The sequence below is a fragment of the Podarcis bocagei genome (assembly GCF_964188305.1).
Source record: "Podarcis bocagei genome assembly, chromosome: 3".
Classification (NCBI taxonomy): Eukaryota; Metazoa; Chordata; class Lepidosauria; order Squamata; family Lacertidae; genus Podarcis; species Podarcis bocagei.
Window position 1 is genome coordinate 82,811,820 of NC_138127.1, and position 17,420 is coordinate 82,829,239.

Below are 17,420 nucleotides of genomic sequence, written 5' to 3' on the forward strand. Positions count from 1 at the left end.
TAATTCACTCCTGTTTGCTCAGTACTACTTTCTTTTTCCACTGGTTAACACTGGTATGAGTTTACTATGCAATCTCAAGGATCCCAGCTATAATCCAAATCCATGCCTGCATGTAGGCCACCTGTCCTTCCTTTGACTGGATGAACTGCCATTCCTTTTGGCTAAGAATATGATTTACACAGGAAACACAATAATAAATGGGCATGTAAGAATGGGTAAGAAGAAAGTAGCGACAGAAAATAATTTCTCTTTCAGTGCTCTATTCTACCTGGAAGGAAAAAGGGAGTGGGGGGAGAGATTGCTACAAGCCCCTCTAAATCGAGCTACAAAACAGCACAGCAGATCCCAAGTTCAAGCCCCTTCCATACTTTTATCTGCTACCAGCATGGATGGAGCATAGTTTCTACCATAATAAACATCTGGGACAATGACAAAAGTGTATTTTGCTCTTATGCAATTCCTTAAGTAAATATTGTTGTTGTTTTACTGTATTATTATTTTACTTCTTCAAACTTTGTCAGCCACATGATTACTGCATATTGAAGGACACTCTAAACATCTGATGAATAAATTTAATAATCTCCATACTGCCAATGTGCAGACACAACAGCCCAACAGAATTGAATATTCACACGTCCACATCATTTCCCCCACTAAAATACTGATTTCCTCAGGGGGCTTAATTACTTGAGGGCAGAAAACAAACCTACTCTACTGAGTACCTCTCTAATCATACAACTTATTTTGGAAAAATGCATGAAGATACTGTATCTATGCTGGCAAGTAGATTAAATCTATGGTGACAGCTCTTTGTGGCTAGAGGAAACAGTCTGTCATTATCATTACCCTATTACTTAAATGTTACTTTTGGAACTCAAAAGATTCCTTGTATCTTTCTCTCTGCCCCTGCTCAAAAAGGCCACTGCTGATGTTTGGAAGCAAGTATGTATTTTAATAAGTAAGTCAAGCTATCAATCAGATCTGCAGAGTGAAGTATTTGGCTTCTCTAAAAGCCCTTTTCATGTTTATGTACCTTCTGGTAACATGAAGCCCTTGGCTCTAAAGCTGTCTGGTGCCCAGTGCTGGCTATCTCGACTAATTTCTGCTCAAAAGATTATTAGTAGCAAAGCATTGCCCAAATTGTGTTTTTTGAAGGTTATCAGAAGGAGACCTTGAGAAACATGGCTTTTAGTAAGAACAAGACAAGCTGGCAGTCATTCCAAACTGTCATCTCTAATTCCCACATTCAGGTTCACCATGCAGAGCTGAAATAAGTCAGTCAAAAATTAAATTACTTTCTACTTATTATCACAACAGGGCTTCAGGAAGACTTCAATAAGTGACATATACCACTATGCACCCATTAAGCCAAGCACGGCTTTTAGATTTTATCTTATTTCCTATTAAGATACTGCTTTAGCGTATAAGTGATGGATAGAGAAGCAGCTATATGAAGAAATAAAATGTTGAATGTACAAAAGTTTACCTTTCATTCACTGTGGCCAAAAAGTTTGACAAGCAATTGCACAGTGTAATTGGAAAACAGTGAGCCAATATATATTATTAGGAACAGGAACGAGAGTGCACACTTGCCTATTTCACTGCCACTACCACCATCCTGAACGCTCCATAAGATGATACTGCTCTCAGATGCGACAGCAACCATTTTATCTTTGTCTCCATGTGGACCACCAACAACCTTGGCATTGAGAGCAACACGTTCAATAGTCCAGTCTAAATAGGGACTCGTGAACACTTGTTGCCATCCAGAGGATTCTTTGATTCTAAGAGAAAAGATAAACAAAAACGTATTTTTGCAAGCAGGTTTTCCAGGATATGCCAAAACTTCAATGAACAGTTATTCCAACTTGTCAAAAGGGAGCAGAAAAAATATTTGATGTATATCATATTTTTTTAAAATGCCTACAAACAGAGGAGAAAAAAATGAAACTTAACTTCGGTACCTACAAGATAAGATCTAGATATATCCAATAAGGAACAGTGGATTATTATAAGTCACAGTCTGGATTTATCTAAACCAATATGTTTCAAAGGAAAGGAGTGAAACACACTTTGTCTACTATTCTGAAAGGCAGACTCCTGGGACATCTTTCTCTTGCTAATTTCACATAATCAGCAGATTCCCAGCAATGGGGAGGGAGATGGGATGTATCATTATAAAGCATAATAGCACTTTCTAGGTGCTGTGCACAGATTAAAAATGGGATAGTCCCTCCCTGCCTGTAGGCTTACAATCTAACAGATGCAACACAAAAAGGATGGGTAGGGAAAGAAGAACAAGAAAGGCAAGCCCTAACTTTTAAAGTTCCACAATAGTTCTTATAATGAGTGGCTGGAATGGAGACAGTTGGGGGAGGGGAAAAGACCAATGATATTTGGGTCTCTCAACCAAAACTGCTGCAGCCTGGTGGAATGGGATGTAATAAGGTTACTACATAATAACTATTCTGAATGAGACTGTCCTTGTAAGATGTAATTTATTTGTCTGGAGCATGAAAATCATTCATAAAAAAATTATGCTGGGACCATGTCTAGTATGGTATAAATGAGGGCAGTATAGGGAACATTTCTATCCTTCTTTGTGCAGCTCAGAACAAAGCAGCTGCTCCATCTTTGCACAAGAGAAGAGTGTTTTCTTTCCTCGTGTGCATAGATAGCTATGGGGAAATATGCAGGCTGATGGGTACAGTGGTACCCCGCAAGACGAATGCCTCGCAAGACGGAAAACCCGCAAGACGAAAGGGTTTTCTGTTTTGGAGGCGCTTCGCAAGACGAATTTCCCTATGGGCTTGCTTCGCAAGACGAAAGCCCATAGGGAAATCTCCGGGGACCTCTTTTAAATGCTGGTGGTGGGGAGCAAAGCCTTTCCCCCCCTCCGGCCTTCAGAAGAGGTCCAGGAAGGCCGGCGGGGGCCGAAAGGCTTTGCTCCCCACCGCCAGCATTTTAAAAGCAGTCCGGGATAGCAGGGAAGCGCTTCCCGCTATCGCGGACGGCTTTTGAAGGCAGGCGGGGGGGGGGGAGCAAAGACTTTCGCCCCCCGCCCGCCTTCAGAAGAGGTCCTGGACCTCTTCTGAAGGCTGGCGGGGGGCGAAAGTCTTTGCTCCCCCCCTGCCTGCCTTCCCGGGGGCTTTTACATCGCCCCGGACAGCGGAGAAGTCCTCCGCTGTCCCGGGCGATTTTAAAATGCCGCCCGCCAGCATTTTAAGATCGCCCCGGACAGCGGAGAAGTCCTCCACTGTCCCGGGGTTTTTTAAAATGCTGGGGGTGGGAAGAAAAGCCCTTGTCCCCCCCCCCCCAGCCTTCAGAAGAGGTCGGGGGACAGAATGTCCCCGGACCTGGTCTGAAGGAGGTTTCCATAGGAACGCATTAATTGATTTTCAATGCATTCCTATGGGAAACCGTGCATCGCAAGACGAAAAACTCGCAAGAAGAAAAAACTTGCGGAACGAATTAATTTCGTCTTGCGAGGCACCACTGTATTCATTCACTGTTGAACACTCAAATGCAAACTAGACAGAAAGCAACAGTATAGTAGAAATGTTGTAACTAATCTACAGTGGTGGGAAACCTGCAGCCTTATTTGCAGCACCTCATTTGGCCCACAGCATAGTTTGGCCCAAAGCACATCCAACCCTGTTACGTAATGGCATAGGACATCAAGTGCAAGACAAGTAAACTCTAAGTGTGCTCCTGATTCTTCCTGTCCAATCACTGGGCAACAAAAAGAGTCAAAATTCAAAAAGTGCTGAATTACAGCTGGAAAGGAAAATTCAGACGTGCACAGACTCTTTTTTTGCAAGCATGTATTGAAGGTTGCAATTTGGGCTGCACCAAGGAAGGATCAAGAGCAACCTTAAGAGTGTGCTCCTGATTCATCTGTTGAACGTGGAAAGCCACCTCGATAAGAGTTCCCCACCCCCCTTATACTCTGAAGGACATAGGAAGCTACCTTATGGGGAGGGGGTGTGAAGTCTTATCAGTACTTCTCAGGTCTCTAAAATGTAGTGACAATCCTGGTAGTGGGGGCATGTCACATTAAACATAAAAAACCCAAATAACCCTACAGTTTACTGTGAATGAGTACCATGCTCATGCACACTGCTGAAATCTTGAGCACTTTGCTTCTCCCTTGCTCCTGCCATGTTGCTGGGGGGCGAGTCATAGTCTGCCTTGAAATTAGATCCAAGACATGAACCAAGACAAGACCATAGGTTTCCTGAGAGGGAAGAGCAAAGTGCATGTGGTTTTAGCAATGTGAATAAGCATGCTACACACTAACCAGTTTATTTTAATTATGGTTTAAATATTACTTTCATGCCAACTACAAGCTTTAATCAAATGTAGCTACAGCCCATTCTGGTTTTTATCACATGGTGGCACTGTCTCACATCCCTAATTAAGGCACCATATCCTCAATGAATTTATACTGGAGCACTGACTCACAGAATCACACCTTGAAATGCCATAACACAGACTACTCCACACAATTGAAATATTTTGCTAATGTCTTATGCACATAGTAATTCCTGAAGATAAGTTTTGGTCACAAATGACCTCCTGTGTACTCAATATAATGGGCTTCATTATACTTTACCTGTTGAGTGAACAAATTACCTACATTTATTCTGAGTCCCTCAGAACAACTTTTCACAAAATATTTCCGGAACTGCAACTGTTAGAAGTATCAGATTTCAAGCATGCCTTTTCCTTTTAAAATAAATGAAGAGGGGATTCCAATTCTTTCCTGTTTGCTGCTTCTGTATATTTTAAAGGGAAGGAGCACATCTGAAACACGAATACAAATTTTGCAGTTGTGCATGTATGCCGGAATACAAGAATACTTGGGGAAAGTGGCCATAAGATTGATTCAAAATGTTTGCTCTGTGGACGATATCTAGTTCTGCAAGGGCAATCGTAAGTTGAAGTCATAAAGCAGGGGTGGGGACCTCCAGATATTGTTGAACACTTTCCTAGCAGCATCAACAACATGGTCAATGGTCAGGAATTATGGAAATTGTAGTCCATCCACATCTGGAGGACCACAGATTTCCCATCCCTGTTACAAAGCTTCTTGTTCTTGCCTCAGTACTCCACACACTATTACGTAACAAAAAATAAACAAAAACTTTGTTCCTTTTAATGAACTCATATCTTGTATTTTATGAAAACTTTGTCCTGTAGAGCACAATTACTGGAATATAGACTGAAACAGTGCTGCTCATTGCATCTTTACCTATAGCAAACTGCAAAGTGAGCATATGCAGCTACAATCCAGTTGTGATGGCCGGCCACTATCAAAACCTTTCGTGGATCCACAGGAAACCCTTAAAAAAGAAAAACACACACACAGCAGAGGTTAAGTGAGGTTACTGAATTGATGGTCATGAGTCTTTTTTTCACCTATTTTGCCAGAGCAGTGAGTATTCTGAAATTCTGCAGCCGTAATAAAGCTGCTGATGCACATGATGAGCTGCATTTGGCATGGAAGAGTTAGCAGAGCAGAGCAAGCTCTGGGGAACTAAAGCAGAATACTATGGCTACGGTAAGCACGCAGGCCCTTCTGCTCTCTTTCCAGAGGAAGAAGGTTTACCCCAGAAGCAGACAGATGATCACCATTCAATACCTGGCCCTATACTACAACCTAGTTAACAGTATTCAATTACTATTTTTTAGCAGAGTACACAACCAAGTTGCAGCCTGCACGTACTTATATCTCATTTATGATGCTTGCACTGCAGGGCTAGTCTTCACTCAAATCTGCAACTTGTCACAATTTTGAAGGATCGGCAAGAACTAACTTAGGCTTTTTTTTAGATACACTTGCAAATTATTTTTCCACAAATATTTTAAATGCATTAAAGAAATGAAGATAGTTTTGCTCACCTAGCCTGACTGTATCTTCTCCAGTACCAGCAAGTGAAGTCTGCATATTCCCTCCTCGGGCCTCACTTTCAGGACAGCTCTGAGGTGCTCTGACTTCAGTAGATGCTCCTGAAGAAGGGCTAATCTTACGACTTGGAATGCCTAAAGAAAATAAGAAATTTGTCAAATCTGGTTTTACTGGCTTCGATAAAGGCTGCTACACCTTTGCTGGCAAGCAGAAGGAAGCTCATGACAGTGGACTTTCCCCTCCCCCCAAAATGCACAAGGGGCTGCAGCAGGAAGGGAAAACTTCTCAAATTAATCAGACTAAGTACCTTGCACATTTCGAGCTCCATTTATCTGCAGTACCTCAACGATTTTGGCCAACTTCCCCCTCCTGACTATTCCTGCTCCCATCCCATGCTATTCCATGGCGCTGCCCAACCCTCAGTGGAAGTATAGCAACCTCCAGAACTAATCCGTAATTGCCTCAATAGTATTAAGAACTACTTTACCACAGAGTTTTGGTTTACACTGACTTAACATCAAAGCAATATTTCTATATCATTTAGAGATAAAGAGTGGCTTCAGTGGGAAGTACCATATTTTTCCGTGTATCACACACACACACACACACACACCCACACCCACACACACACACACCATGTATAGGATGACCCCTATTTTGGGGGACTCCAAAATTAAGAAAATGAGGGGAGATTGCCCAGAGTTGTTTTTTGGGAAGGAAAGTTGTTGAGCTTTTTTAGGTTTGCTGAAAATTGCTAACCCGCCTGACCAACACTGCCAATCGTGGAAGCCACCAATTGTCTGACCGCTTGCTGCCAGCACCCGCCAATCGCCCGCCCAATTGCCACAGCAACAGCCAATCGACAGCAGCCCTTGCCGCAGCCACCAATCGCCGCTGACAATCTCCTGCTCGCGGCTGCAACCAACTGCACGTTCCCCCTCAGCACTATCCGTGTAAAAGACAAACCCCCCCCCATTTTTAACGTTATTTTACAATAAAAAAATCATCTTATACACAGAAAACTTATACACTAGAAAATCTAAATCACCTGAGAAATACAACAATGTACTGCAGCCTTGTAATTAAGCATTCACATGATTGCCAGACATCCAATAGACATTAGGTACACAGATATATTTCCCAGTGGCGACCCACAACTGTTTGTCTGAACTAACCCTCCTTAACCAGAGACCGAAGAAGATGCATAATGTACAGCAGCAGTAACAAGCAGCTGGGGTGAGGCATGATCTTGAAAAGGTCTATTGTAGTGACCTCAAAACCCCAATGAGAATGCTTATGATAGGGTAGACACTATGGCAACAGCAGGAAAGTGATTCTGGTGTACACACAGAACTAACATAAAGGTGGCAGCAGAGATGGATAGAGTCCTGATAAGTTCTTGAAGTGGAAGCTTCAGCAGGCATCAGCCCATACATAGCAAACCCCACAATGCTTTGACCAGCTGAAATGCCACATAGAGCTGAGAGTATTTCATTATTGTAAAGCCACAGAGAATTTCAGGAGTTGCTTCTTGATGCTGAAATAAAAAATGGCATACAAAGCATGCTCACGTACCTGGAGGTGGCAGGTATCCATGGAAGAGGACGCTGCCACAAGAGGAGCGCTCTAGCTCTTCACACAACAGTAATCTTCTTACTGAAAGGAAACAGCATATAAACTGTTATACATATGTGAATGCAAATTTAATTTAACTATAAACTAATTTATATACTACCCTTTGGGTCTCAAGAAGGCCACTATGGTTTATAACATTAAACCTCCAGTTGTACAGTTATAACCCTGCCCTTTGACACCTGAGATGTATGTTTTTATAACCCACCCTGCTTTTATTATTATAATTTGTTTTAATCTGTTTTTGACGCTGTATTTTAAATTGTTGTAAAACGCCCTAGAACCTTAGGAAGCAGGGCTTAAAATCATAACAACATGAGAGAACTTTAAAAACATACCAAGACAAGAAATCTACAAGTAATCAGCATTTGTTTATAAAAAAGAAATCATAGCCACCCACCAAAAATATAATCAACATGGCACTTAAATCAAACCTCTCCTAGGAGATCAATGTGCTGATCTCAAAAAACATTCTGTCTTGACTCCCAACGAAATGTACTCTGTTGGTGGCAGAACACAGAGGAAGTGAAGGGGAAGCAATAAGAGGTCTTCCCACTGGTTGGTGGCCCCTCAACCCACCCAAAAAGTCACCTGGGAATGACAATATATATGGCTTAATTGTGGAGAGGAAGGAGAGCTCTCTTACCACTACTGGTGGTTCTTTAAAATGATTATTAACTCATCATGATGTTCAAACTAGTGGGTAATTTAAATCCATATATTTACCTAAAGGTGTAATTCCATAAAACTCTGCTTCATGCCTAAGTACATTAATGCTTACTCCCCTGCAAAAAGGTAAAAAACAGAAATATTTAAAAATTAAATAATGCAGTTTCTTAGCACAACAATCAATATTCTAAACATAAAAAACTAAATCATTAATAGGAAGTTTTATTTTAACATGATAAAATACTTTGATTAAACAACTGAGAACATCTTTAAATGCTACAGATCAACAGAAACATCTACACAAATGTTAAATTAAAGTTTTGTGAAAGGATATAGTCTGGAACATTCAAGCAAAACCTCTGTTCTTTGAAAACATTTTTTTTATATATATAAAAAGTAAGCTGCTATGAGCAGCAGAAATCACAGAACGAAAGTCTTATGGGAAACATATAGAATGTGCTGACTAAAAGTTCAGTCTAACACACAGATGACAGAGCTAAGTGTTGTCACATGGGTGGGTGAATGTGAGTGCCTCAGCTGAGGCAAATGCACAAAACAAAGGCGGCCTAGCTCACAGGCCTGGCAAGTTTCTTCAAGTTGAACCCTTTCAGGATTATGCCTCAAAAAGTGTACACATACTTTAACGTGTGAGGTTTTAGCTGCTAGATTGGGCTATAAGTGTCTAGCACACAGGTTACAAGAGGATATTTAAAGTCTCATACAGCAAAGCCTTAAGGAAGACCTAACAGTCTTTCAGAAATCAGTGGCCCCTTGAAGTTCCTGCAGAAATTCAGAAATTCACCTCAAATATTTGGGAGAGTAGATTATTCTGTGGAGTTCAGGGGATACTACTGATACTTTCACAAGTACAATTTTTAAAAAACTTCAAGTAAGCTGAAGAGTGTTTTTTATAACCATCTTCCACCAGAAGTGTTTTTAAAATCAGAGTGAGAATTAACACCGAGTTTCTTACCGCAAATCTAACTCCTTTGTTCGAAGAAAATTTAAAATAGGTGCAAATGCTGCAGGATCTCTGTCAATAAATATCTATGAAGAAATGAGAGCCCATTTATTAGCTTAACATATAAGTTTTAGAATGCAAGAAATTATGCACTCTGAAGTCTTTATTTCAATGGGAGCAGTTTAAACACAGGCTTAATTCTGCAGCAGAAATCTGTGTGACCTGAAATGCTTAATTCTGCCATTATTTAGCCCTACAAATATTACAAAATCAAATTTTAAAAAAAACCTCATTTTTTTAAAAAAAGGGATCTTTTCTAACTTTGCATTTTCATGATGCCTACAATTACCAGCAGCCACAATTTGTCTCTATCATTCACAAGACTGAAAGAGTCTCCCCATTCTAACTAGAGATGTTGCAAAAGTGCACAATTCACCAATTTAGAATACAAATTTGTCGAGTTCTAATTGCAAATTGTATTATAAATCAAGTGTCATTTCCCGGAAAAGTTTGGAATATAAAACAAGATTCTGCACACACAAACTCAGGATTCAGGCAGATTTGTAGGTGTATACACATAAAGTTATTTAATATTTACTCCTTACTCTTACTGATTGCCAAGAATTATGTGACCAGAACATCTGACCAACCAGTCTTTTGTTTGGCAAGTATTGTATTTGGGTAACTTTTTCTATGGTTTCTATGGTTTACCAGGGCTGCTTCTCTATTGTTTCTTGCATTTTTTTATTTTTATTTTTGCTGTGCTGCTGTCCTTGCCCAGATGTAAAGCAGAACCCTTTTGGGATTAGGCCTCCTCTCATATAATTGATCACTCCAAACCAGAATATTATAACCACCTGTATTTTACATTGGCTTACAAATATGAAAGCATTTGCATTTATACAAATGAATTTATATGATATACATAGATTCCAACGGTTTCATCCAGCTAAACCCAATACAGTAATCAACTTTCATATCATAATCTTCTTTTTTAGAAAGGAATACTCACAGCACCAGTTTCATCTTTCAGTGTTGAAATTCTTCCACTCAGCAAACTGAAAACAAATAAAGCTAATTTACAATATAACTTGGTAAGAAGAGTTGGGTGAAGATTCCTAGTTTCTCTTCTGCTCTCAAAAAGGAGGGATGATATCTACCAACAGGATGTTTTTCTATGCAGTCCCAAAATCACAAATCATAGAAACATGTGGTTTTAAGTCCCACACGTCTGCCATAAAGCTTATGTAGGGGCATTTGCAGGAAATAATTAGTGGGTATAACAGGAATTAAGAACCCCACCCCCATTTCTCCTTCCAATTCTTCCCTAAAAATGCTCTTCTGCACCATTCCATTCATTCTCAGAAATGCAGGTTTGTAAACATGCATTTGCTGATAAACACATGGTTCCACCCTCACATTGTACTAACAATTTTGAGAAAGTATTTCCTCAGAGATCACTATGATGTGTAAATGCAACACACAAGGGCTTATTTATGTAACATACCCATAACATGAAACTGATAGGAAATGTTAGACTTCAGACTTGAACACTAGCCTAATTATGAACTGGGCTACAAAGCTACAAAGTAGGTAAACTACACACTTAGACACACTGGTCAATGTAAAAAAAAAAAAAAAAAAGCTACTGAAGATTTACTGGGGAGTGCAGTTCAAAACACGTCAAAATACAAGTAGATAAATAGGTACCGCTCCAGCAGGAAGGTAAACGGCTTTTCCGTGCGCTGCTCTGGTTCACCAGAAGCGGCTTAGTCATGCTGGCCACATGACCCGGAAGCTGTACGCCGGCTCCCTCGGCCAATAAAGCGAGATGAGCGCCGCAACCCCAGAGTCATCCGCGACTGGACCTAATGGTCAGGGGCCCCTTTACCCTTTACCTTAAGTCTTATTGAACTTAGACTGAGTAAATATCCATAAGATCTGGCTTCAAAATACCTGGAAAAAAAGGAGTCCGGAATCCACATTAGTGTTTGTCTTGAAGTGCTGAACCTGGAACAGAAATATTAGAAGTCAGGAACTGAACTGGTAAGTTCCCTCCCCGCAACCAACAATTTTTTAAAAAAACTTATTTAGTTAATTCTTTTCTACTTAAGAAAAATAGTGTTTGAACACAGTGGGCAAGACCCAAAAAAGTGCAAGAAGGCCTCTGTTCAAGCAACAGGACTTCTCATTCCTCTCTTTCTCCCCACCCCCAGTAGCCCCTCATGTACCTCATTCATTCTTCTAGGAAACTATGCAAAAAGGAAGCAATTGTCAAGGTCTCAGTCAGCTAAAATTAGTCTTGACTATCCCATTGAGACCAATGAAACAAGTTAATAGCAACAAAGTTAGTCCTACAGCTTTCAGCAGAAGTTAATCCAAACTATCTTTATTTGGATTAGGACCCAAAGATCAGGCCTTTGCAGTTGTTATTACCACAAATAAATGTCTCCTCTTTCCCATACACACAAAAGTTGCTTGTTTGTATTTTTTTGGTTACTACAGAATCACAGAACTGTAGAATTGGAAGGGACCCCAAGGGTCTATGATTCTATAGTATCCCAAAAAAATAGAAAAAAGGGAGTAGAACAGATAGCATATAGGCGCCTCTGTATTATACACAATGCAGATTCTGTGCAGTTTTGCAATAAGGGCATGACAAAGCCAAATCTTCTCTGAACAAAGGGCTCAATATAGTCATTTTAAGGTTGAAAACTGGAAAACTTTCTCCTATGAAAAAAGCAGTCAGAACTACATTTTTTCCTAGTTAACTTTTTAGCAGTAAGTTTGAAGGGTCAATCAAGCCGAATTCAAACACTCTTGTAATCCTAGTTTATTATTTATTATTATTTATTTATTGACCTATAGAAACTCACTCAAATAACAAAACTTCAGGAGCTAGAACAAACGTATTGTTTCCAAAAAGTCAAACAAACAATGCTAACTTGAACACAGTTCAGTACCCATGATATAAAAATATAGAATAGAATCCAAACAACAGGGAAATTAGTCCTGTTGAGTCAAATGAAACCTACCAAGGAGCAAAGTACATCTTAAAATACAAAACTGACCCTGCTAATTCTGTGGTAGTATTTGACTGCAAATTTTCGCCTCCAGGTTAATTACATGTTTTGCGGAACAACATGATCCAAAAATATTCCCCCACAATTTTCATGAAAATGAAGGGATGTTACAGAGCAGTAGTTGTTGATGAATGGCACCAGAAGGCTGTTACTTAGATGTTAAGATACAAATAACATTACTACGTATAGCAACATACAACAATGATACGTTATTTACAAAAACTTAATTGCCACAGCAAAGTGTAGGAATTTAAAAGAAAGCACACCAAGGATAGCTGTTTTTTAACCTCACAAGTAGTAGGATGCCATGTTTAGATTTTAAAAATGTTTGTTCCTCAGTTTAGAAGTTACATCACTTTTCATACTCTCTGTCTAACCAGCAATATGTGTGTTTTGCTTAAGGCTAGAATCAGATCTGGAAAACTGCTGGATTTTAAAATTTTTAAAAAGGGGGTCCACCCATTACTTCTTTGTCTCGTAATACTGGGTGTAAACAGACACTAGGAGAAACTAATCTAATTCAATAGTCATTCTCCATCTTGAGACCAAGACTATAAGCAGACTTTATGACTATTAATAGCAGAGTGATGATTACCAGCTTGTGGTAACTGCCCTGAGACCTCCAGGTATAGGGTGAGTATATAAATTCAATCAATCAATCAATCAGAGGCCGTCTTTTCTACTAGTGGCACCAGTGTTGTGGAATGCCATCTCTGCTGAATTATGATAAACCTCATGATACTGGCATTCTACTAGCCCTTGAAGACATACCTCTTTAAAGGAACATTCCCCTCATCTCCTAACTGAACCTCCTGTTTAAATTGTAGTTACCGTATTTTTCGCTCTATTGGACGCACCGGACCACAGGACGCACCTAGTTTTTAGAGGGGGAAATCAAGGAAAAAAATATTATCCCCCCCCCCAGCCCCAAAGAGCAACGGACAGGCTGCATGCAGCCTGTCCACTTCTCCCAGAGCTTCTCGGGGCTGCGGGGGAAGCCCGGGTTCCCCCCCCCAGCCCCAAAGAGCAAAGAAGCCAAGACAGTGCGCGGGATCCATAGCCGCGCAACCTCTCCAGCCAGGAGCTAAACCTCTCCAGTGCAGCTAAAGAAGACAAGGCAGCAAGCGCGATCTATCCCGCTCACTGCCTTGGCTTCTTCTTCAGCCTTGCACAGCATCTTTAGTCTTGCGCAATGGGATGGATTGCGCCCGCTGTCCACCGGGGCTGGACTAGATGACTCCTGGGGTTCCCTTCCAACCCTGCAATTCTATGACCTCGGAAGGTGTTTGGGGTCTCCACCACTGGAGGCTTTTAAGCAGCGGTTGGGGGACCATCTGCCTGGCGTTCTTTAGCTGTGATTCCTACATTGTGAGGGGGCTGGGCTAGATGACCCTTGGGTGGCCCTCCCAACTCTATACAGTCCTACAGTTCTGCGGCAGGAGATCCACAGCCACTTCACACAATGCCCACTCCCAATTTTCATCTGAGAGACATGTGTCTCTCAGTACCCCCCCTACCTGCCACACTTCCCCCACCCCACTTAAGCTGAGGGAATTCCTGCCCAGAGAAACTCCCAGCAATCAAGGAGGAGGAATCCGCTGAAGCCGTGAGCAGCGGAGGATCCATGGTCCCCTTCCTTCTCTCCTCCGTAGTTGCTTCGAAGCAGGAAAGTGGGAGAGGAGCTGCTTACACGAGTGTAAGCTGCTCCCCTCCCACTTTGCCGCTTCAAAGCAATCACGGAGGAGGGAATCCGCTGAAGCCTCCAGCAGGGGAGGATCCATGGTCCCCTTCCTTCCCTCCTCCGTGGTTGCTTTGAAGGAGGAAAGTGGGAGAGGAGCTGCTTACACGAGTGTAAGCTGCTCCCCTCCCACTTTGCTGCTTCAAAGCAATCACGGAGGAGGGAATCCGCTGAAGCCTCCAGCAGGGGAGGATCCATGGTCCCCTTCCTTCCCTCCTCCGTGGTTGCTTTGAAGGAGGAAAGTGGGAGAGGAGCTGCTTACACGAGTGTAAGCTGCTCCCCTCCCACTTTGCTGCTTCAAAGCAATCACGGAGGAGGGAATCCGCTGAAGCCTCCAGCAGGGGAGGATCCATGGTCCCCTTCCTTCCCTCCTCCGTGGTTGCTTTGAAGGAGGAAAGTGGGAGAGGAGCTGCTTACACGAGTGTAAGCTGCTCCCCTCCCACTTTGCTGCTTCAAAGGGAGCCCGGGAGGAGGGAATCTGCTGCAGCCTCGAGCAGTGAAGAGGATCCATGGGTCCCCTCTTTCCTTCCTCCGTGGTTGTTTTGAAGCAGGAAAGTGGGAGAGGAGCTGCTTACACGAGTGTAAGCTGCTCCCCTCCCACATTGCCGCTTCAAAGGGAGCCCGGGAGGAGGGAATCTGCTGCAGCCTCGAGCAGCGAAGAGGATCCATGGGTCCCCTCTTTCCCTCCTCCGTGGTTGCTTTGAAGGAGGAAAGTGGGAGAGGAGCTGCTTACACGAGTGTAAGCTGCTCCCCTCCCACATTGCCGCTTCAAAGGGAGCCCGGGAGGAGGGAATCTGCTGCAGCTTCCCCCACCTCCCGCAGAAGCCGCCCGCTCTTTAAAGGGGCTGCGCGGCTTCTCCTGGCTTTTCTGGGTGGTGGGGGGATTCCCCCACCTCGTAGAAAAGCCTACAGGAGCCGCGCAGCCTTTAAAGAGGGTGCCGCTCTTGGGGGCTTTTCCCCCAGGAGGGAGAAGGGACTGCTGCAGCCAGTCACTCCCTTCTCCCTCCTAGAGAAAAGCCCGCAAGAGCGCACAAAGCTTGTGTGCGGCTCTTGAGGGCTTTTCCCGCCTGCCTCCCCCCTGCATTCGCTCCATAGGACGCACACACATTTTCCCTTGCTTTTTAGGAGGGAAAAAGTGCGTCCTATGGTGCGAAAAATACGGTAACTGGTGTTTTAACAGGCCTTCTTATTGTACATTTTAATTATGAATATTTAATGTTTTGATAAAATTGTTTTATTGTGCATCTTAATTATGTGTGACCAGTGCTTTTTTTCTAAAAAAATATGTTTGGGGGTACTCTCATTTTCCTACTCATATTGAAATACTGCCCCTCAATAAGGCCAAACTTAGATTCACAAAATGTTTAGGGATATGTGTACTCCTGCGTCCCCTCCCCAGAAAAAGCACTGTGTGACTATATTCTTATAACTGGTTTTATACTTGTAAGCCACTTAGAAGTCATTTTGGCAAGTAAGCAATATACAACTTATAAGTGTTAACAACAAGCTCTTTGTTGTCATGCCTTCCTCTTTCCCATGCCTGCTTTGCACAAGTTCTCATATGATGAAGTGTTCAAGAGTTTGCTCACTATTTGAGACATTCTGGTTGGTCCTAATAAAGATTTGCCAACTGTGGATTTTTCACAATTTTTATATTTTCTCTGGTACAAGTGTCAAAACAAAAGAATGATAATCTCAGTTCTTTTTCAAAGTAGATGAGTGCCTTTAATGTAGCTGGTAGGCTATTCAATCCAATTTTCTCAAGGAAGCTCTGCTATGAACTATAATCAAGACTGGGTATATTCTACTTGGCACCAACAGAAATAAACTTTAGTTTGTTTTGTTGCAATTTATCAGCCTGATTAAAAAAAGGTACGGTGAACATATAAAAGGCCACAGTGATTATAACATTGTTCATCAATCTTATTTTCCAATATGCTCTTTTGATAACACCAACTTATTATCAAGTAATACATTAATTTCAGTTTTTCTATAAAATAGACAAGTTCAAACAATACTACTATGAACAACAGGTTAAGAGGATCACTTAGATGTGATGCAAGTTGGTGTGCTTTTGACATTTAGAAACCTTTTAATGGGTAAAATTGAGGGATTCAATAATACTATTGCAAATCAACAAAAGACAATTGAATCTTATTGAAACATTATTTTGTAGTATCTGCAACATTTATTATTTATTGATATACCATTCTGAATTACAATATCCTGCTTTTCAATCATTGTTTCAATAACTGCACTACAATTGTTAGACTGTCAAGATACAGAATAAAGCAGGTTTCTATTTTTCACCTAACAATATCGCTTTTTGTTTTCACTAATATAAGAGTGTTTCATGTTGTGTAATACTTTGGCCTAGATTCAGAGCTCTGATAAACAGAGCTCAGCTCACAGAATGGGATAGTCACAACAGAAAGGCCAAAGGAAGATAATTCTTCTGGATGCCCCCTCTCAAGAAGTATGCTCTAGAGGACTTAAGGAGCCTCTAGAACTGTGGTTCCCAACGTGGGGCGCACACCCCACGGGGGGGGGGGCAATTTGATGGGGGCAATTCAAGAATGAGTTATTAACAGTTTATGGCCTTTTAGGCTTCGTCCACATGAACAGGAGTTCACTTTTTGAATAATAAGAATTATATGTCACGGGGAGGTGATTTTAGAGATGCTGTGGTGGGGCATGGCCAAAAAAAGGTTGGGAACCACTGCTTTAGAACAGTATAGTAGGTAATGTGAGGCGCTTCCTCCCCAATACACTTTGCTGAAGTATCCCCCGGATAAAATATTCTCCAAGAGATCCAACCAAATGAGGTGGTTCATACATAATGCTAAGCCAAACCATGGCTTAATTACACATGTGAAGGTTCCCACAGAGGAGACTGTGGTTATTGCACTCCTCCCCCTGGTCATCTGGCTGATGTGATCTAAACCATGGTCTGGCTTACCACGGGGGTCGGCAAGGTTTACCTTGCCTGGGCCAGTTCGCTGCCGTGGAGATCCCTCTGTGGGCCAGATCGCAGGCCCATGTTTGACAGAGCACGCTATGGAAGGAACAAGGCATCTTTGGACCAGGGAAGCCAAGTCCGGAAAGGCCTAACAGACCCTGTGGAGTTACTAAATTGTACACCAGAAGGTATTAAAAAGGCTGGAATGTTGCTAGAGAGCACACGTCATACATGTGGGGGGCCCAGACGCACACACAGTGCTGACCATTCAATTTCGGGAGCTGTTGGACTCTCCAACAGAGGTTTGTAAGCAGAGGTTGGATGCCCATCCACCAGGGGCTCTTCAATTGCAATCCCTGCATTGCAGGGGGGTGGACTAGATGACGCTTGGGGCTCCCCATCCACAGTTATTCTGATTCTATGAATCTCACCGAGTTTTTTTTACCAGTGACACCTTCCCTCAAGCA

General features: G+C 42.0%; 1 protein-coding gene across 2 annotated transcripts in view; it reads right to left on the reverse strand.

Moving 5' to 3' along the window:
• Window positions 1-17,420, reverse strand: part of KCTD3 (potassium channel tetramerization domain containing 3) — a 36,301-nt gene that overhangs the window by 17,459 nt on the left and 1,422 nt on the right. For both annotated transcript variants that reach the window (XM_081187103.1, XM_081187102.1), the window contains exons 2-9: window positions 11,130-11,183; window positions 10,186-10,231; window positions 9,186-9,259; window positions 8,270-8,328; window positions 7,487-7,567; window positions 5,905-6,045; window positions 5,255-5,345; window positions 1,594-1,784 (exon numbers count right to left, since the gene is read on the reverse strand). In XM_081187103.1, the coding sequence (XP_081043229.1) occupies window positions 1,594-1,784; window positions 5,255-5,345; window positions 5,905-6,045; window positions 7,487-7,567; window positions 8,270-8,328; window positions 9,186-9,259; window positions 10,186-10,231; window positions 11,130-11,158 (712 nt within the window). In that variant the 5' untranslated portion in view covers window positions 11,159-11,183. The remainder of the gene's footprint in view (window positions 1-1,593; window positions 1,785-5,254; window positions 5,346-5,904; window positions 6,046-7,486; window positions 7,568-8,269; window positions 8,329-9,185; window positions 9,260-10,185; window positions 10,232-11,129; window positions 11,184-17,420) is intronic.